Source organism: Octopus sinensis, linkage group LG11, assembly GCF_006345805.1.
Source record: "Octopus sinensis linkage group LG11, ASM634580v1, whole genome shotgun sequence".
Lineage (NCBI taxonomy): Eukaryota > Metazoa > Mollusca > Cephalopoda > Octopoda > Octopodidae > Octopus > Octopus sinensis.
This window is the reverse complement of record NC_043007.1, coordinates 38859946-38882445: the sequence shown is the minus strand read 5'-3', so window position 1 is coordinate 38882445 and position 22500 is coordinate 38859946. Positions and strand designations below refer to the sequence as shown.

The window sequence follows — 22500 nt, the reverse complement described above, 5'->3', positions numbered from 1 at the left end:
TCTAGGCGTAGGAGTGGCTGTGTGGTAAGTAGCTTGCTTACCAACCACATGGTTCTGGGTTCAGTCCCACTGTGTGGCACCTGGGGCAAGTGTCTTCTATTATAGCCTCGGGCCGACCAAAGCCTTGTGAGTGGATTTGGTAGACGGAAACTGAACCTTATATATATATGTGTGTATGTGTGTGTGTGTATATGTTTATATGTCTGTGTTTGCCTCCCACCCCCACCCCAACTTCGCTTGACAATCGATGCTGGTGTGTTTACTTAGCGAACCGTCACTTAGCGGTTCAGCAAAAATGACCGATAGAATAAGTACTAGGCTTTCAAAGTATAAGTCCTGGGATAGATTTGCTCGACTAAAAGGCGGTGCTCCAGCATGGCCGCAGTCAAATGACTGAAACAAGTAAAAGAATAAAAGAGTATACGGTTCTCATTCTGTAATAAAAGAAACTATTTGTAAATAGCGTGTTATTGGCATATTATTAGAATTGTAGCAGAACAGACAGAATGAGTTCAAATCCCGCCATAGTCAGGTTCGCTTTTCATCCATCAAGGGTCTCAACTAAAAACAGACAGACAGACAGACAGACAGATAGATAGATAGAATAACAAGCCATTGAAAAAGCCTCTAACTGGTCATTCGTCTGCTGGAAATAGCTGTCAAATCTTCTTCAAAGCACACCCCAACGTCTTGAAAAATGTACACATTGAATAATATAGCGAGCCCTAGATACACTACAACTAAAATTAAAATGTGATGGTCACGACTAGAAACCCTTTCGATAATTGGTTTACTCAATCACTGCCAGCCTGGGGCTAAATAAAAGTTGATAAATGGTGGATATTGATAGACGAGAAATATATGAAATACTGAAAGCTGGAGACAAAGAGAGGAGAGAGAGAGAGAGAGAAGAGAGAGAGAAAAAGAGAGGAGAGAGAGTGAGAAAGAGAGAGAGAAGCGGAGTGAAAGTAATTGTTTGCGTAACCAGTCTGTATATATGTGGCGAGTGTTATGTCGGGCAATCGCGTTCAGTTGCTATGGTGACGACGCTGCGAAGCTTCCATCGTGCTACAGACTGAAACTGAAAGCGTTAGCTCCAAACATTATATACACACATATAAATATATGTGTATGTGTGTGTGTGTACATGAGAGCAAGAGGAGGGTGCAGCGTGACTATTTCAGATCAATAAATACACGTTACGGTGTTGTGAAACATGTGAGTAAAGTGGCTTCGGTTAGACTTCATATTTAAAGTATATTCTAATGTTTGACTTTTTTTTTCTAATTATTTATTCATACGACAATTGATTTGTCTATTATATTTTCTCGTTGCTGTTCTTTGAGCTTTGTTTCATTTTCACTTATTTCGGCTTTTAGACGTGTACACTTCTTTGTGAACCTGCATTTCCCACATAAGGAAAATTTACACACACACACGTCTATTCATAATTATATACAATGTGTATACAATGATTATTAGTATCCTTATATTCAAATATTGACACGCTGGTTTTTTAGATGGACGTATACGAGCATTTACAAATCTGTTGGAACCGGAGTAAAACCGAATTTATTTTTCCTTCGGAACATAAAATGAAATTATAAAAAGACAATTTTTATTCGATTGAATAATTTTAAATTGCGTTTTTATAAATAATCATTGAAAATTTAATTTCTCGGAAATATTGAAATCTTTCTGCAGTTAACAACTTGTACTTCAAACACCTGTTGATCGTCTTAGATTTGTCCACACAGTTTAAGGAGTACCTAAACAAAATCTACCTCAAAATGGATGCAGAAGAAACGTTAACTCTTTCTAAGAACATTATCCGTTTGTTACAACCCTCCATGTTATATAAGGAAATGTTGGCAAAAGCTCAAGAAGAAGCCATCAAACTAAATGTCCGTTTGTCTGACGTCAAAACAACACTATATCAAAAGCTTCGAGACACGAAATTTGACCGTCCACTCCGTAATTACGTTTACAATTACCTGAAGCGAAATGGATACCTTGCGGCGAAACAGAAACTACAGACATTTTCGCAGGAACAACTTGACCACTTGTACGAGGCACAGCAAAATTGGGAGAGACGAATTGTTAAAAGTCTGAATGCCATGTGTACTGAACAAAATATATCTTTAGCTCGCAAGAGACCTCAAAAAGACATCAACCACATGATGAGCCAATGGACGGAACTGGGAGCTAACATCCGTGAACCAACGAACATCCGTCCTGTGTATGCACCAAAAGACTTCCTTGATGCCATCATAAGTATTCAGAACCAAAACATCAACAGGAACAGCGAAGGACCTATGAGTATGTGGGGTATAATTCAAATTGCGCTGGAAGTCAGGAACCTATCAGAATTGCGAGCATTCTATAGTGGGATTTCGATAAACCATTGTCAAATAGGCATTGACGATACTGTCGATGGCCTGAACGACAGCTTCTTCAATGAGAACATAAAACTCGGTAATAAAGTTATCGCTCTCGGCTTAACTCCAGTCTCACAAGAATATTCCAAGAAAGGATGTCCAGTCAGCTTACGAAGGACACTCTGGAGCCAAATGCTTGGCCTTGATATAAGCAACACTGACTACGTTTACTACAAACAACTGAAAAATTATGTGTTTAAACACGAACTTCTCACTGATAAACTACTTTACAAAGACATTAAACTGACGGCGAGCAATGACGACCAGTATTTTGTATTCGAAGACTTATTATATCAAGTCCTTTTACCGTTTTCGCGTGATACCATTTTACTGACCTGCAATAACAAAACCAACGGCAGTTTACCAAAATCCTACATTCGTGGCAAACTAGGAAACAGTGACTTGTCTGTGATATTTCCTCCCAGTGGTGTTATACCATTTCATGGTTTCTCCATGTATGTTGTTCCATTCTGTTACCTTTATAGTGAACCAGAGCAACTTTATTTTATCTTTAGAGAAATGTATTCCAGATTTTTCTTCCGGCTCCATTGCATCTCGTCTCACGAAGAAGGCATTTTATCCATTTGTCTGTTGTTCGAGCAACTTTTGCAGACTTTAGAACCAGAAGTTTTCTTTCATCTAAAACTCCACGGCATCCAACCCCTGAGAATCGCCTTTAAGTGGATAATTAGGGCTTTCTCTGGTTGTCTTGCTTGCGATCAGGTTTTATTATTGTGGGACCGTATACTTGCGTTTGACTCATTACAGATCCTCGCTGTCCTTGCAGCTGCCATATTTTCTTTCCGAAAGAGTAATTTAATGAAAGTGCAAAGTCTTTCAGCTGCTGAAGGAGTTTTTGCTGATTTGATGACACTGCAAATAATGCCTCTTATACAGCTGGCCTTGTTCTCAAAATAATTTCTGTAGCACGATTCTTAGTTAATCAGACATCGATAGATCTTCCATAGAATGGTAATAACATTTTGATTATTTGACACACACACACACACACGTATTCACACATGTGTATGAATATGTGTCAGAATTAAAACATTAATAAAGTAACAGGAATGGAAGAGAGTCATTAAATACCCCTTGTAGTATGAACATCTGACACTGTACGTTGTGAGTTTAAATAACAACAGATCGACTTCTGCGCTTATCACTGCTAGAATAAGTTCCTGGGGCCTCTGCTTGCTTTTTCAGAGCTAGGTACACTCGTACCACCTCCATTCGGGCACAATTCACTCATCTCGCCGCCCATACTGCGTAGATCTAACGGTATTTTGTCTGTCGTTACGTTCTGAGTTCAAATTCCGCCGAGGTCAACTTTGCCTTTCATCCTTTCGGGGTCGATAAATAAAGTACCAGTTTCGCACTGGGGTCGATATAATCGACTCAATCCCTTCGTCTGTCCTTGTTTGCCCCCTCTATATTTAGTCCCTTCTGGGCAGTAAAGAAGTATATACTGCGTAGATCTTCTCCACTCTTCTGGGGCCCACCATCGTCTCTCCAGTATTCGTTCCCTGTCCATAGTTTTCCTGTGGTCTTCACATTGTAACTGTTCAAGAGGAACGTTGTTGACCTTATCAACCTCATCGGTGTCAGAGGAACTACTGTGTCCGAAGACTGCAGATACAAACTCTTTCTGCATTGATCAAACAAGTATTTAAGGAGTACTGGAGTTTATTAAAAAGTTGTTGTGGATGAATAATGTACACTAAACTCATTAGACTTTAAAGCATCCCAGATGTAAACAGGATTGTTATAGAATTATAGCAGAAGGGCCATGTGATAATGTTGTTATTTGGGATTAAACGCCTTACAGAGTTATGTCCCTTCGTGATGTCTGTTTAAACATTTTCTGGTCGACGAGGTCTGGCTGCTTAGGTTCTGAGTTCAAATCCAGCTTAGATTGACTTTGCTCTTTATTAATCGGGCGTCGATAAAAGGAAATACCTATGAAACACTGAGGTTCATATAATCCACAATTGCCTTTACCCAACAAAATTTCTGTCCCTGTGCCTTATGTAAGAAATTAAATACCTTAGCAGTATGTAGTTATGTCCCTTTGTTGTCCGTTCAAATACTGTCGAATCAGCACCACCGTGGACCTTTTATATCGACGATGAGTATTCAGTTGTTCGTCCAGTGGTTCTCAACTGGGGTCCTCATGACCCTTGGGGCTCGTGCTATAGATTGGTTATTTTTCACCAATACACAAAACAATTTGACTATTTTTCTTATACAGTTCCAAATAATATTTAATTATAAAAAGAATAGTGAGATTTTTTTTTTAATATCCAGTGGCTATGGGAGTCCAGTAGAATAAAATAGAAATTAAAGGGGTTCATAGACAAAATATAGTTGAGAACCACCTGTCTAACTGAACTCCGTGATTATTACATTAGCATAAAAGTCGCAGAAAATTTCACAGACACATCTACCTTTAATGCAATTCCCAGGCAGTTAAACGAATTGATAACAACATACCTGAGCTATGCTCGGAGACTATTGGGAGAGTGTTGGGAACATGCTTAGCAGCATTTCTTCCGATTTAACGTTCCTTTCATCTTTTCGGCTTTGATAAACTAAGTACCTCTCCTCCCACCAATTTTCAGGCCTTGCGCCTATATCAGAAAGGATATTAAATGTTCATCATTTCATTTGACGTTCCCTTTTCCATGTTTGCATGAGTCAGGCAGAATGTTCTGAGGCTGATTTTTTTTTACAGCCAGATGCCCTTCCTGTCGCCAACACTCACCAGTTTCAAAGCAAGGTAATTTTCCCTGTGGCTACACACGTTTTCATGAAAGACTTGGAATTAAACAGCATGACTTATTTGATGGTGAAGCTTGCTTGCAATCAGTACATGATGTCAAGACAAGGGTACACACAAACACAGACACACATAAGTGCAGCTGTGGTTGTGTGTTAAGAAGTTTGCTTCCTAACCACATGGTTTTGGGTTCAGTCCCACTGCATGGCACCTTGGGTATGTGTCTAGTACTATAGTCCCAGACTGACCAAAGCCTTGTGAGTGGATTTGGTAGATGGAAAGTAAAAGAAATCCATCGTGTATATATATATATATATATATATATATATATGTGTGGATGGATAGAAAGATAGATAGACAGACAGATAATTATATAGATATAATTATAGTTAAAGGTACTTAGAAACAGCACAATAACTAAAAACCATTTCAAATTACCCTCCATTAGCACAAGGCTGAAAGCAAGGAAATGAATAAAAGAGATTTAGTAAAAATATTTTTTGAGGTTAATTCTCGATCATCCGATTAACATAAATAACATCACATCGAATAAGAGTTCACCTAGAAATAGAACAAAGATAGCATTATCTATAGGAGTTAATAGTAATAAAGAACTTGGTGGAAAGGAATTTAATTCTACAATGAATGATCAAATTGAAACTTAATCTGACAGAAATATAAAAGGCTATCTTTGCAATTGCTCTAAACGGGTATCCTGTTATGTGGAAAATAAGTGTAAGACTAGAAATGTAATGTATAGATGTATAGTTACAGCTGAGGGTAAGGAATTCTTTTATATTGATGGGACATCACTAATTTTCAAGAGGAGAAGGACAAATTATTTGAGTTCATTTAAGGACAAAAATAAAAGGTTCCAAACAAGTCTTAGCAAATTAATAAGGACTATATGATTAAATGGGAATTAATTTGTATTGCAAAACCATACAGACTTGGAACCAATAGATGTGACCTATACTTAGAAGAATTTTACAGAATTTTCATAACCAAGGCTAATGTAATATATTTTAGACAATAGCAAGCATTGAGATGCTTGCACATGAGGAAATCCACATTTGCCAAGTATAAATGATTAATTTTCATTTAACCCTTTCGATACCAATCCGTTTCTGGCTCGTCTTGTTTTCATAAGTTTTGAATTAAAATCTTCCACTAAACCTTAGTCACAATATGTTCCTAACACTAGCTGAATGATAACTAAGTTATCTTATTAAATTCCTTGCTATATTTAAAGTAATTGAAAGAAACACAGAGCATCTCAACAGAAATACAGTAATGGAAGGGTTAAGCTATAGAAGGTTTTCAAATGATGGACTAAAAATGATTATCCCATTAGAACTTGAAATAGAGATTGTTTGCATCAGCTCTACATTATACAATGCAGAATTTATAAAAGAAAATCATTAAATGGCCATAGCAAGAGATATCAATTAAGACCCTCAAGAGACTGGACCGTTTTATAGTAAGGTTGCAATTGTAACGATTACTAGTAGGTGCAATTGAAACATGTTGGTCTTTGAAAGGCAGTATATAATTATAGAATTAAAGGTAATGCTATTGCTATTTAGAAGTAATCCTTATTTTTAGTCTTGTCAATATATATATATATGTGTGTGTGTGTGTGTATATATGTTGTAAGCAGTCTTTTGCCACTGTTTGATCTGTCTTTTGATGACGGTTGTTGCTCTGACAGATATTGTTATGTTCCGAAGTCATCGATAGGCTGGTTCCATCTGGCACTGTACAACCCCCAGTTGTACAGTGTTATCATCCTCAAGAGGTTGGATCATTATAACGTCCACTCAGTATAATTACTATATCAGCACAGACATGACTATTAACACAGTCTACACATACTCTCAACCTTCCGACTGGCTACTGGTCTATTTGTAATGGCTGGCTACTACCACTTTTTACTGGGAGGGGTGGTACAGTTTTACTATACAACAATATCTGTATGTCTTTGTGTCCCACCACCACTTGACAACTGATGCTGGTATGTTTATGTCTCCATCACTTAGCAGTTCAGCTAAAGAGACTGATAGAATAAGTACCAGGCTTAAAAAAGAAATAAATAAGTACTGGGCTTTTTTCATTCGACTAAAATTCGGTAGGGCAGTGCTCCAGTATGGCTGTAGTGTAATAACTGAGGCAAGTAAAAGATTAAAAATATGACAAGCTTTATTCAATTTCTGCCTGTCAAGCCATCACAAGGCTTTGGTTCCCCCCCTCCCAAGAGTTGCACAGTGGACATAAGGCTGAGACCACTTGTTTGGGAGGCAAGCATGGAAAAGTAGACATTATGATGACGACGATGATGATGATACATTTAAATTGAAAGATGAAACTGGGGAAAAGAAGTTTGTTGAGTTGACAGATATTTACATGCCTAGGGTCCATAGAGAAAATTCATTTAAATTAAATGGCTGTGAAATGGTTGGGAACCACTGTTCTGTGTGATAACTCAATCTCCTAGAAATAGAAGCCAAATTTCCCTTGAATTAAATCCTATCATATGTTATAACAGCAGAAGAACATTTTATCTAATGTAGCACCAAATAGAGTGGTATGGGCAGGGGAATGAAAGGATGGTTACAAATAGAACATCTTTGATTATAGATTTATCTAATCAGAACTGATTTGGCCAATCAACAAAGGATTCTGCCTGGTTTTGAATCATCCCACTCAGATCCCCAGTTTAATACTACAACCTAACTATTGTAATAAAAGGCAAAGGCCAGCTGCAAAATCTTAACTGTGTTTCTATAAGAGGCATTAATATCTACATGAACATGGTCCAACCAATCAGATTGGCTGGTGTGGAACTAAACAAGCAGCATATTTTTGAAAGTAAGTTTTGTGAATTTTCCTGCTAAATAATTCTGAATGTTCTAGAAGCCTGACTGAATGTTATAAAAAGCTGGGATAGTGAACTCCTAGACAGAAGAGCCCCAGTCACTATACAGAACTCTGTTGGGTATTTTTGTGTCGAAGCATTTCCACTCATTCTCCTTATTCTGTCTTTAATAACCATGAATGATTTTCAAATAAAAAAACAAATTATTACATTCACTATCTCATGTATAATGTTCTATTTAAATAATTATTGTACATATGTAAATGCAAATGTTTCTTGTAATAAAAAATATGGAAACCTATAATTAATGTGATCATTCTCACCTTCACAAACATCGTATCTAATATTATATGCTACCAACAATGGTTTAATGACCAGACCCACTAAATATATGAAGAACAGAATCATGTTAATTTACTATTTATTACTTGTAGGGACACCATATTTCATTAAGCAACTATAGTGTACTGCAAAGTATATTAAATGTTTTATAAGTCAATTCTGTGTCCTGCTGTGTTAGCAGTGCTATTAAATCACATGTTAAGATAACCTCTTTTACTTGTTTCAGTCATTTGACTGTGGCCATGCTGGAGCACCGCCTTTTAGTCAAGCAAGTCGACCCCAGGACTTATTCTTTGTAAGCCTAGTACTTATTCTATCAGTCTCTTTTTGCCGAACTGCTAAGTTACGGGAACGTAAACACACCAGCATCGGTTGTCAAGCGATGTTGGAGGGACAAACACAGACACACAAACATACACACACACATACATACATATATATATATATATAATATATATATATATATATATATATACACATATATATGACTGGCTGCTTCCAGTTTCTGTCTCCCAAATTCACTCACAAGGCTTTGGTTAGCCCGAGGCTATAGTAGAAGACACTTGCTCAAGGTGCCACACAGTGGGACTGAACCCGGAACCATGTGGTTCGTAAGCAAGCTACTTACCACACAGCCACTCCTACACCTATCTCTACAGATTTTCTATAGAAGTTATTACCAGCACTGATTTTTCACATTAATATGTAAAATTGGTATATTCAATAATGTTAGACTGCTATACTTAGTGGCTATTTAAGCAATGAGTTTGTGAAATGGTTAATGGGTTGGATGTGGTGCTGAAGAAGGAGCAAGAACTCCTGATATATGCATATTTACATATTACCTAGTTTTACATCTTCAATCACATTCTTGTTTGCATTAAACATAATAAATAAAAAAAATAAATGCTCCCTTTTAAAGCCTAGCCAGGCTCATGGGCCCAGTTTCCCGGTTTCAATGGCGTATGTGTTCCCCAGCTGGACGTGATGCCAGTCCATTGCAGTGTTACTCATTTTTGCCATCTGAGTGGGCTGGAACAACGTGAAATGAAGTGTTTTGCTCAAAAACACAACGCGTCGCCTGGTCCAGGAATCGAAACCACAATCTTATGATCATGATGCTGACACACGCCTCCACGTATTAAACATAATTGGTTACAAAGCATCGTAACAAATCAAGACATACACGCCCTGATACCATTGGTATCTACATATCAAATTTGAGCGCAATCGGATGGAGGATGCCTGAGATCCTAGAAGACACACACACACAGACAGACAGAACGGATTTTATATAATAGATATATTCACACACACATACACATATACAGACATACATATTCATTTTATCAAAGCTATGAAGAATGGAAATGCGAAACTAAGTAGTAGGAAAATAAAGCCACATCTGCAAATAAATTACTAAACTCATTTGCATGTATTGAGCACATTTTTCTACCTGTTTCTAAATTCGATAAAGTGTGTGTGGGGGGGGGAAGTATACTCTCTTTTACTTGTTTCAGTCATTTGACTGCGGCCATGCTGGAGCACCGCCTTTAGTCGAGCAAATCGACCCCGAGACTTATTCTTTGTAAGCCCAGTACTTATTCTATCGGTCTCTTTTGCCGAACCGCTAAGTGACAGGGACATAAACACACCAGCATCGGTTGTCAAGCAATGCTAGGGGGACAAACACAGACACACAAACACACACATACATACATACATATATATATATATATACGACAGGCTTCTTTCAGTTTCCGTCTACCAAATCCACTTACAAGGCATTGGTCGGCCCGGGGCTATAGCAGAAGACACTTGCCCAAGATGCCACGCAGTGGGACTGAACCCGGAACCATGTGGTTGGTTAGCAAGCTACTTACCACACAGCCACTCCTGCACCTATGTGTATTTACATATATATATACCCATTTATGATACACACAAACACACATCTAGGTATATTTATCACCATATGCTTGAATTATCAAACGAGAAAATATTCTCATCTCATTAAGTTCAGTACTTTGAACATTTTGTTTATTATTAAAAGCTGGAAACTGTATAAACAAGCTCTTGCTTTATAATAATTATTATGATAATTACATATACACACATATATATGATATATATATATATATATATATATATATGTATGTATGTCTGAATGTACATATGTATGTATAAATATATATATATATATATATATAAAGAGGGAGTGCGGTGAGAATTGATGCAAAAACATCAAAGAATAAGCACATGGTAATTAAAAGCTCAAATAATAACACATCATTAACATAACATTCCTGATGATTTGGGTAAACACAGCTTTTAACCCTTCTGTTACCACATTTCTGTTGAAATACACTGCTTTTTTCCCAATTAATTGTAGAAATAATAAAGAATGTAGTAAAATACCTTTGTCTTTATTAAGCTGGTGTTTGGAACAGAACATGAAGTTTTGGTGGAAGGTTTAAATTTAGACCCCTTTAAAACAAACATTTTGCATCATAGAACCAGGGATCAGTCTTGGACAAGTTGGTATCAAAAGTGTAAAACTTAATTTAAATTAATTATGTGTCATAATTAAGTAATTGCACATCTACATAATATTCATCTTAATAAAACTGCTGTTTCGAACAAAGTATGATGGAATGGCTGTGTGGTATGTAGCTTGCTTACCTACCACATGGTTCTAGGTTCAGTCTCGCTGTGTGGTCCCTTGGGCAAGTGTCTTCTACAATTGTATCAGGCCAACAAAAGCCTAGTAAGTGGATTTGGTATATGTATATATATATATATACACACACACACACATATGCATATATATATGTATGTATATATGTGTATATATATGTGTATATATATATATATATATATATATATATAATATAAAGAGGGAGTGCGGTGAGAATTGATGCAAAAACATCAAAGAATAAGCACATGGTAATTAAAAGCTCAAATAATAACACATCATTAACATAACATTCCTGATGATTTGGGTAAACACAGCTTTTAACCCTTCTGTTACCACATTTCTGTTGAAATACACTGCTTTTTTCCCAATTAATTGTAGAAATAATAAAGAATGTAGTAAAATACCTTTGTCCTTATTAAGCTGGTGTTTGGAACAGAACATGAAGTTTTGGTGGAAGGTTTAAATTTAGACCCCTTTAAAACAAACATTTTGCATCATAGAACCAGGGATCAGTCTTGGACAAGTTGGTATCAAAAGTGTAAAACTTAATTTAAATTAATTATGTGTCATAATTAAGTAATTGCACATCTACATAATATTCATCTTAATAAAACTGCTGTTTCGAACAAAGTATGATGGAATGGCTGTGTGGTATGTAGCTTGCTTACCTACCACATGGTTCTAGGTTCAGTCTCGCTGTGTGGTCCCTTGGGCAAGTGTCTTCTACAATTGTATCAGGCCAACAAAAGCCTAGTAAGTGGATTTGGTATATGTATATATATATATATACACACACACACACATATGCATATATATATGTATGTATATATGTGTATATATATGTATATATATATATATATATATACATATATATGTATGTATATATATATATATATATATGTTTGTGTGTCTATCTCCCTACCATTGCTTGGCAGCCGTAGCTGGTGTGTTTATGTCCCTGTAACTTAGAGGTTCTTAGAGACCATTAGAATAAGTAGTAGGCTTAGAAAGAATAAGTCCTGGGATTGATTTCTTCGACTAAAACCATTGCTCCAGCATGGCCGCAGTCAAGGAACTGGTAAGCTGGAACCTAAATAAATCAAAACTTATACATAAATTAAGGTTAATTGTAAAGAGTTGAAAATGAAGTCTAAGTTGAACAAAATTAACTACAAAAAAAATATTAGACTAATTCTAAAATTAGTAAATAAATCATAGACTCGTAGCCTATTAATACTACCACTACTACTACTACTACTAATAATAATAATAATAGGTACACTAGGCATAATAACAACATGAACTTCCAACTTGTTGTCTCTTGAGGTCTCTGCGTGAGACTTGGAGCCAACTTGTACAAATATAAAGCAAAAGTCAAACATAGAATAATAATAATATAATAATAATAATAATAATAATAATAATGATAATAACATCAACAAACTAAGAAGTATCTTGATACATTGAAAAATAAAAAATACTATTCTACATTGATGGAATGGTAAGGAAGAATAAGAACCTGAATCTTAAAACATTTGTGAGTATTAATCTAATTTAAGGACAGTAGAAAGCATTCCTTACTGGACAGGCTAAAAGTTCATAAAAATGTGATTATTTTTAGTAATGCTAATAACAAACAAAAGAAGTTTGGTTATATTTATACTATATTCAGATGGACCCTGATGAAGCAGTACCAATAATTAACACCAAGTTACACACTTTCCAGTGTGCACTGGTTACCAGCAGAAACATGTGTAAGTCGTGCTAAAGAAAGATGTGATTACCTGTAAAATAAAACCTTGATGTATTAAATGTCTGTTTTCTTAATGTGTGTGTATATATATATATAAAGTTAATCCAAACATGAAAACACAAAGAGAAAACACAACAACGCGAGGACGTGGAACAAATATAGTATTATTGGACGCTCAGGAAGGAAGGGAAGAAGGAGGATTTTATGTTTCGAGTGGAGCTCTTCGTCAGAAACATAGGAAAAGGAAAGATCCAGAGAAGGGAAGTCAGAGACTCTTACACATATCAGTCATTTAGCTGTGACCATGCTGGAGCACAGTCTTTAGTCAAAAATATCTATCCCAGGACTTATTCTTTGTAAGCCTAGTAGTTTCAGGGACATCACTGGTAGTGGGGACAAACACAGACACAAAAATACACACACATAAATATACATACATACATATATATATGTATATATATATACATACACGACAGGCTTCTTTCAGTTTCCATCTATCAAATTCAGTCACAAGGCTTTGGTCAGCCCGAGGCTATAGTAGAAGACACTTGCCCAAGGTGCTGCACAGTGGGACTGAACCCAGAACCATGTGGTTCGTAAGTAAGCTTCTTACCACACAGCCATGCTTGCGCCTATATATGTATATATGTATGTATTTATTATATAACAGTTTAACTCACCACCATATGACTTGAAGTTTTGTGGTGCATTGGATACATCCATCTCATCAGATGAGCCCAACAAAACCGTTGAATCAAACTGTTATTAGAAATATATATAACTCCTACCAAATATGTTCAGTGCTACTTTCTTTCAATTCTTCATTCACTCTGTGTGTGTGTGTGTGTGTGTGTATTCACACACGTTGTTGGGACCACATGAATACATATGTTAGTATATACTTATATATGTAGAAAGAAGAAATAGATTATAAAATGAAAAATTAATTGTAATCGATAAAGAAAACCAAACAATGATTTTATATAGGAAAGGTTACATATATCACATAACTGTTAAATTCCAAAGCATTTACAGTCATAGAAAAAAAAAACAAAATGGCAAGGTCTTATAAATATCTTTTATTGCACAAATTTCTTGGTGGAAATATCAGAACAGTTTATAATATACATTGTGGACATTTTTGGTACAAATCTGTTTTCCTGAAATGATAAAAAAATATAAAAGCAAAGTTAGTGCTAATTTATATTAAAATGGGGTTGATGATGGTTTTACAGCAAGAATTTAACCATTAGAACATTAGATACCCCTGTCATCAGATTTGTAGATTGCCCATTAAAGTTACACATCATGACAAACATGCTTATTTTGGTTGAGTTATTTGTGTGTTTTAAGGTGGCGAGCTGGCAGAAACGTTAGCACGCCGAGCAAAATGCTTTGCAGTATTTCGTCTACCGTTACGTTCTGAGTTCAAATTCCGTCGAGGTCGACTTTGCCTTTCATCCCTTCGGGGTCGATAAATTAAGTACCAGTTACGCACTGGGGTCGATTTAATCGACTTAATTTGTTTGTCTGTCCTCGTTTGTCCCTTCTGTGTTTAGCCCCCTGTGGGTAGTAAAGAAATAGGTATTGTGACCTTGTGTTGCAATATGAATATTGCTTCTTTAATCAATTGTCTATCTCTGTGGGGAATTTTATCAAGTATGGACACATCATCTGTTGATATTTTTCTATTGGTTTTCTTTAATGGTGTGTGATGTAATGTGTTGCAACAGTTTCTTGTAAATGCATAGTGAGCCCATAAGAGAATGTTGTACTTGGAAAGCCACATCATACAGGGAGCATTAAAAATTGTTAATATACCCAGAGTGATTCAGAAATCCCCTTTAGCCCTTGAATGATATATATATTTTTTTGTATATTTGTTTTGTTTTGTGTTTTTTTACAATCTATTTTTACTTCTTAGTAATATTTTCTTTGCTATTTATTTGTGAATAAATGAATGTTTTTACCCCAAGTACAGCATGTGTTTTTGACTTCAAGGACTCAACTGTAAAATACAGGTCAAGCCTGCTTTTTGTTTCAGTTTGATAAACTTGAATAAAGAGACTTTGAGACATTGCTCTGGACAAAAATACAATAACATTAGTAAAAGTATGAACTTATGACCATATGTTTGGCAATTTAAATTCACTAACAAACAATTAATATATATCTTCTAAATAAATTACACCAAATTTGAATAAGTGCATAGTTTTGTTGTTATTGTAATTTGAGCCTTAAGGCAGACCTATGGCTTTGGCTGTCTCGTTTTTTTTTCGTTTTTTTTTCAAGTATGTCCTTCCTGTTTTTAAATATTTTAGAGATTTGATTGACTTCTCATAGAAGCTAGAGTTAGCACAGATCAATTTCTCCAAAAATGGGCCACCAGGAAATCCAGAGTTGTATGAAAAATCTGCTGGTGTTCTCTGGGTTAAAATATTTTCTAATAAAATTTAATAAATTCATTTTATGAAAAACTCAAAGTTCATCCGTTTTTTATTTTTATTTAAGTTACGATATGCCTTTCCTTATTTACATTAATAAATTATGACTCTAAAAATTTTTGCTTCATTTGATGTCTTATTCAAGCTATCAAATATTGTCCATTAATATACAGGAATGGGTCTGCAGAAGCTCAGTTGTTGGTGTATTGGGATGTGATTAAGAATGAGCTCGTACACAGCCCAAGCAAAGTTAATTAAAGTCACTCAATAACAACTAAATAATAATAACTCCTATTGAATTGTAATTTTTCATGATTTATCAACTAAAGATCGGGAATTTGTCAATGAACATGTGTAAAAGTTGTCTCCCTTGTATGTACGAGTTATGCCCCATTTAACCTGATACTATTAAATAATTTCTTTTTTTTTTTTTTAGATCGTTATTGTCAGAATCATTAAAATAACGAATACAATATCTTGCGATATTTAATTGTATACGTTCTGAATTCAAATACCGTTCAGGCCATCTTTAACTTTTATCCTTGCAGAGTCGCTAAAATAGGAGCCAACTGAGTTCTTGGATCCATCTTGTCGACTATGTCCATACCATCCCAACTTTGAAATCTTAGGATTGCTTTATAAATCTAAGTTTTATTTTCGATTTATAGTAAGATCACTGAGTCATTCTTATGATCCATTTAGCAATTTACGGCTGGTCTACAATATTTCCATTTATTTTCCTTCCAAATATTTCTATCTGCTGTGGATCGTAGAGTGTGGATCTGCTTGGATCATAGAGTGATCCGCTGTTCTTGAGGAGACCTAGTGAGTCAAGTACGTCAACATCAGCACCAAAATAAAAACCAAATGGAAATTGTAGTTATGATACCCGTGCTGGTGGCACATAAAAAGCACCATCCGAACTCGGCTGATGCCAGCACCGCCTCACTGGCATCCATGTCGGTGACACGTAAAAGGCACCAACCGATCGTGGCCGTTTGCTAGCCTTTTCTGGCCCCTGTGCCAGTGGCACGTAAAAAGCACCCACTACACTCACAGAGTGGTTGGTGTTAGGAAGGGCATCCAGCTGTAGAAACACTGCCCGATCAGACTGAAGCCTGGCGCAGCCTCCAGGCTTCCAGACCCCGGTCGAACCATCCAACCCTTGCTAGCATGGAAGACGGACGTTAAACGATGATGATGATGATATGTTTGTGTTTATGTGTGTAGAAATTAATTCATTTTTACTCTGTTACCAACTCTCCAAGCCATGACTGTGGTTTAGCTGATATTTAGCTTTAAGAAAGAAATCTTGCATGAAAATATTTTCACTTACATTGTGTATTTTGGGGAGTTCTGAGGTTAGGCAGTTCCATCACATGATCAGGTCAAGAGGTCATGTCCTACGTTTTCTCTTACAAGTCAGTTTTCCTTCAATACAGTTACTGGAAATGGAAAGTAAATGAATAAATAAATAAATAATAATGATTTCAAATTTTGACACAAGGCCAGCAATTTCGTGGGAGAAAGTAAGAACTTCATTGGTACTTTATGGAATATGAAAGGATGAAGGCAATATATTTGAACTCAGTAAAGGGCTGGAAGAAATACTATTAAGCATTTTGTTCAATAGTCTAATGATTCCGTATCATGAAAATTGTTCAAAACAATTATTCGAAAAACAGTTATTTGTAATAAATATCATTTGTGTACTTGATTTTTAATTCTATCATTTTTGTTTAAATAAAATTAAAAATTTAGGATAATTAACATTTTGTATAATTGTGCTTTTGAATAATTTTCATTCATACAATTTTCCATTCAAATAAATGTTTTTCAAATAATTGGTTTCAAACAATGTTCACATAATCAGTGATTCTACCAGCTTAGTACCTTCAATACTTCTTTCTAATTTTGGCACAAGACCAACAATTTTGAGAGGAAGGGTAAGTCAATTATATTGACTCCAGTACATGACTGGTGCTTATTTTATCAATCCTGAAAGGATGAAAAGTGAAGTTGAACTTGGTGGTATTTGAATTCAGAACATGATAAGTAAAAAAAAAATATGGAGCTAAGCATTTTGTCTGATGCTCTAAAGATTCTTATTTCTTTATTGCCCACAAGGGGCTCAACATACAGGGGACAAAGAAGGACAGACAAAGGGATTAAGTCGATTACATCGACCCCCAGTGCATAACTAGTACTTAATTTATCGACCCCGAAAGGATGAAAGGCAATGTCAACCTCGGCGGAATTTGAACTCAGAACATAACAGCAGACGAAATACTGCTAAGCATTTCACCCGGCGTGCTAACATTACTGCCAGCTTGCCGTCTAAAGATTCTCACTGCCTAAAGATTCCGCCTAAAGATGCTCTAAAGATTCTGCCAGCTTGGCACCTTCAATACTTCTGTCTAATTTTCGCACAAGGCCAGCAATTTTGAGGAAAGTGGGCAAATCATTTACATCAATCCCAGAACTTGACTGGTTCTTTTATCAACCCTGATAGGATGAAAAGTAAAGTTGACCTTGGTGGAATTTGAACTCAGAATGTAAAGAACCAGAATTTCACAAGCATTTTGTCCAACACAATTTACAATTCTACCAGGTCATCATCTTACTTAATAAAATCGGTTTCAAATTTTGGCACAAGGCCAGTAATTTTGGTAAATCAATTACATCGATCTCAATATTCATCTGGTGCTTATTTTATCAACCCCAAAAGGATAAAAGGCAAAGTCAACCTCAGTAGCATTTGAACTCAGAACATAAGAACAGACAGTTCTTGGCCCCCTTTTATTTGTTGCATATGTTAATGACATAGATGCCAACTTAAAGAATGCCACAATGCTGAAATATGCAGATGACATCAAGCTGTACCTCGAAATAAGCATGTATCTGACTCATACAGTTCGCTTTCCAAACATTTGTACATTACTGCATATGCTTTATACGCACTTTCTGACAAGTTGTGGCGCACCCGAGCACTGTATACAATAATTTCATCATCATTATTATTATTATTATTATTATTATTATTATTAAATAAATAATATTAAAAACAAAACCTCAAATTTTGAGTGATTACTTTTATTATTTCTATTTTTCGTTCATTTGTTTATTTTATTTGTTCATCTTGTATTAGAGAAATGGAAGAGGAAGAAATTTTATACTTTAAGGAGAAAAAGATGATACATTTGTAATCATGGCAACCACACCCCACCATCACCATTTCCCATCTTAAACTATGATCCTTTTACAAAGATTTATTACTCTCTTTACTCTTTTACTTGTTTCAGTCATTTGACTGTGGCCATGCTGGAGCACCGCCTTTAGTCGAGCAAATCGACCCCAGGACTTATTCTTTGTAAGCCTAGTACTTATTCTATCATTCTCTTTTGCCGAACCGCTAAGTTACGGGGACGTAAACACACTAGCATCGGTTGTCAGGAGATGTTGGGGGGACAAACACAAACACACACACACATATATATATACATACATACATACATATTCATATATACGACAGGCTTCTTTCAGTTTCTGTCTACCAAATCCACTCACAAGGCTTTGGTCGGTCTGATGCTATAGTAGAAGACACTTGCCCAAGGTGCCACACAGTGGGACTGAACCTGGAACCATGTGGTTGATAAGCAAACTACTTACCACACAGCCACTTCTGCGCCAATTGCATAATTTCTTTTTAAAAGGATAAAAACCTCACTTAGCAACGCACTACAACCCTTGTCCCACATGTGGTGTCACATCTCTCTATCTATTCTACCACTATTACGAATGATATCAAGGTTTCTGAGTTATAGTTACATAGCATGTCAACCCAAGATCACCTGGCCCACCCGTCCACCATACTGTTGATTACCACCCAGCTACCTCAGCATCAATACTAATCATTATATCCAACCCATCATCAACTAGAACTTCAAATCCTCAGGAATATTATTCCAGACTTAAAGTTTTACAATGTTTAAACAGTATAGGTGTAGGAGTGGCTGTGTGGTATGTATAGGCGTGGTAAGTAGCTTGCTTATGAACCACATAGTTCCGGGTTCAGTCCCACTGCGTGGTACCTTGGGCAAGTGTCTTCTATTATAGCCTCGGGCAGACGGAAACTGAAAAAAGCCCGTCATATATATGTATATATATATATATATATATATATATATGTATGTGTGTATATATGTTTGTGTGTCTGTGTTTGTCCCCCCAACATCGCTTCACAACCAATGCTGGTGTGTTTACGTCCACATAATCTAGTGGTTCAGCAAAAGAGACCGATAGAATAAGTACAAGGCTTACAAAGAATAAGTCCTGGGGTCGATTTGCTTGACTAAGTGCAATGCTCCAGCATGGCCACAGTCAAATGACTGAAACAAGTAAAAGAGTAAAAGTGTGTCAGACTGTGTTTACAAGGTCAGGTGCACTTTTTTCTTCATCCTAGCTAAGCCATACATTTAAATTGCTGAATGAAAGTAAGCTTGTCTCTTTACCAAAAGTTGAATCTATTCAGTTTGTTTCTTTGAAACTAAACAGATGGTCATGGAGGAAAATATGTTTTAAATGATAATGGAATATGAATTATACATTTCAGGCACAGATGTAGCTGTGTGGTTGAGAAGTTTGTTCCCCAGCCACATGGTTTCAGGTTCAGTTCTTCTGTCCAGCATCTTGGTCAAGTTGTTTTCTGCTACAGCCAACCCTGGACTGACCAAAGATTTGTAAGTGGTTTTGGCTAGTAGGCAGAAAGGGAAAGATGCCTGTCACATGTGTGTGTGTGTGTATTTATATGTGTGTGTGTATTTATATGTGTTTATGTTATGTGTGGGTGCGTGTGTGTGTGAGTTGTGTATAAGTTTGTGTCTCCAACTATCATGTGATAGTTGTAAATAAGTGTCACTGTCATACAAGCAGGGTCATTCATTTCCAATATTCAGCAAAAACATCTCAGGCCATGGGGAAATATTCTATTACTTGGAAACAAGTGAGGGTTGGCAACCGGAAGGATATCTAGCCACAGAAAATCTGACTCAATAAACTCTGTCTGACCCTTACAAGAATAAAAAAAAAGTGTACATTAAAACAATGATGATGAAGATGAATCTCTTCAGTTTTGGAGTACTTGACTAAACCAGTGAAAGGATTGTTCAGTGAAGCCTGTGTTTGTCTTTACTGAGAGACTTTAACCCCTTTTGTTACCACATTTCTGTTGCAATACATTGCTTTTGTTTTAATTAATTTTGAAAATAATGAATTTAGTAAAATAATTCTGTTGTTATTAATCAGTGTTTGGAACATAAATTAACATGAAATTTTGATGGAAGTGGAGGGAGTTGGGGGGGGGGCTAATTTAGATCACTTTAAAATAAGGAGCTTGTAACATAGAATCAGAGGTAGTCTCAGGTGGATTTGTATCAAAAGGGTGAAGACTGTTTACCCAACTTCTTGTAATCACAAAAGCATTTAAAAAAAAAACAAGAATTTGACATTAGAACATCCAGCCGTAGAAATCATGACAATATTTGTTTCTTTATTACCCACAAGGAGCTAAACATAGAGGGGACAAACAAGGACAGACAAACAGAATAAGTCGATTACATCGACCCCAGTGCATAACTGGTACTTAATTTATCGACCCTCAAAGGATGAAAGGCAAAGTCAACCTCAGCAGAACGTAACAGCAGACGAAATATGGCTACGCATTTCGCCCGGCATGCTAACAGTTCTGAACCTTGGCGCAGTCCTTTGGTTCACCTGTTGAACCAAAGCCATGCCAACATGGGAAATAGACATTAAATCTTGATGATGAGTATCTGTTCAAAGTTGTAGACAATAGTTTTGCATTTAGGAAGCTAAAATGTTGCACATGGGTACAGCTTTTGATGGAGGTCATAGCTTGTGATTTTTGTTTTTTATAATACCTTCTATCAAAAAATCAAGTTTGCTGCTGGAGGAGTATGAATGCTACTTACCACCATTTTCCTTTGTAGTGTACTGATGCTCCATTTAAGAAAATTATGGAATCTTCATAACAAGAGGTTGGATCTATATGTTTTGTTTTTTGTTCTCTTTGTTCATAATCTTTCACTGATTCAAAGACAAAAAAAAAAGAAGTATCATTATTAATTCAACAGGATTAATAGCATAACATGCTAACTAAAAGTTTTCACATCAGCCAAAATACAATGCTCATTTATTCATATTTTGCTTCCATTTTTGTTGGTTTAGATCTAACTTCGACAAAAATGGAAGGAAAAGGTATGATCTATGCATAGCAGAAAAAGTAAAATTCTCAAAGCCAAGCATAAGATGCACTTGTTTTTAAACACCAGATCAGAGATATTTTGAAATGCAGGCACTTCAAGAACCATCTGTTATGAAACTTGGACACCATGCCATGACTTCACAAAAATCACACAAACAGATTGATATTTGAATTTGCTTCACATTAGGCTTCGTTCATGTTTACTGCCATCTTTTTTCTCTTTTATGTTTCCCCTTTCTTACATTCTTCTCTTACATTTTCTTATAACATTAACCTCTTTTTCACACCAATATTATGCTCTTCTACATTCATTGAGAGATCAGCCTTCATTCACCACTTCTAACCAAGTCTTCCTTGATCTTCCTCTTCTGCTGGTTACCTCCACATGTGTCTCTTACTTCTTCTCCACACTCATGTCATCATCCATAACATTACATGTCCATACTAATGAAACTGTCTCACTTGTATGCGACAACTGATTCCACTTTTATATAGATTTTCTCTTACCACATCTCTGCCTCACCATTCAGGTACACTGACATTACACATCCGGCAGATCATAATCATTCCATTCCTTTTCAAACTGTGCAATCCATTGCATTTAGATCCCCCAGCTCACTACCATGTTAGTATACAAGTATTGTACAACTTATTCTTTACCCAGAGAAAGAGAGAGAGAGAGAGAGAGAGACTCTCCTGTTACCACCCACACTATCTTAATTGTGACAATTGTATTTTCAGAACACTTTCAACCACTGCTTATTGGACTGCCCAGGCAGCAGAAGCCATCAGCTACTTCCATAGAGCCTTTTGAGCATTGCAAGGAATTCATTTCAACTACTTCTTTGAGAGCTAACTATTCTTATTTCTTTATTGCCCACAAGGGGC

At 36.1% G+C, this 22500-nt stretch overlaps 2 protein-coding genes across 4 annotated transcripts in view; one reads left to right on the top strand and one right to left on the bottom strand.

Annotated features, from left to right (window-relative positions):
• The first annotated feature begins 1141 nt into the window (after window positions 1-1141).
• On the top strand, window positions 1142-10150 carry LOC115217598 (TBC1 domain family member 19-like). Of its 3 annotated transcripts, none has more exons than XM_036507375.1 (2): window positions 1142-3450; window positions 10130-10150. In XM_036507375.1, exon 1 carries the CDS (start codon window positions 1791-1793, stop codon window positions 3354-3356), a length of 1566 nt encoding a protein of 521 aa, XP_036363268.1. In that variant the 5' UTR covers window positions 1142-1790; the 3' UTR covers window positions 3357-3450; window positions 10130-10150. The 3 variants fall into 3 exon arrangements, with proteins under 3 accessions (XP_036363268.1, XP_029643210.1, XP_036363269.1); XM_029787350.2 differs by lacking the exon at window positions 10130-10150 and adding an exon at window positions 9695-9711; XM_036507376.1 differs by lacking the exon at window positions 10130-10150 and adding an exon at window positions 8838-8860.
• Window positions 10151-13949: 3799 nt separating this feature from the next.
• Window positions 13950-22500, bottom strand: part of LOC115217597 (WAP four-disulfide core domain protein 1) — a 25435-nt gene continuing 16884 nt past the window's right edge. Inside the window, exons 6-8 of the mRNA XM_036507673.1 lie at window positions 21320-21434; window positions 16666-16774; window positions 13950-14045 (exon numbers count right to left, since the gene is read on the bottom strand). Coding sequence (XP_036363566.1) covers window positions 16726-16774; window positions 21320-21434 — 164 coding nt within the window. The 3' untranslated portion in view covers window positions 13950-14045; window positions 16666-16725. The remainder of the gene's footprint in view (window positions 14046-16665; window positions 16775-21319; window positions 21435-22500) is intronic.

Excerpts from the sequence above, each read along its gene's own strand:
- LOC115217598 (XM_036507375.1), top strand. The coding sequence starts at position 1,791 with ATGGATGCAGAAGAAACGTTAACTCTTTCTAAGAACATTATCCGTTTG.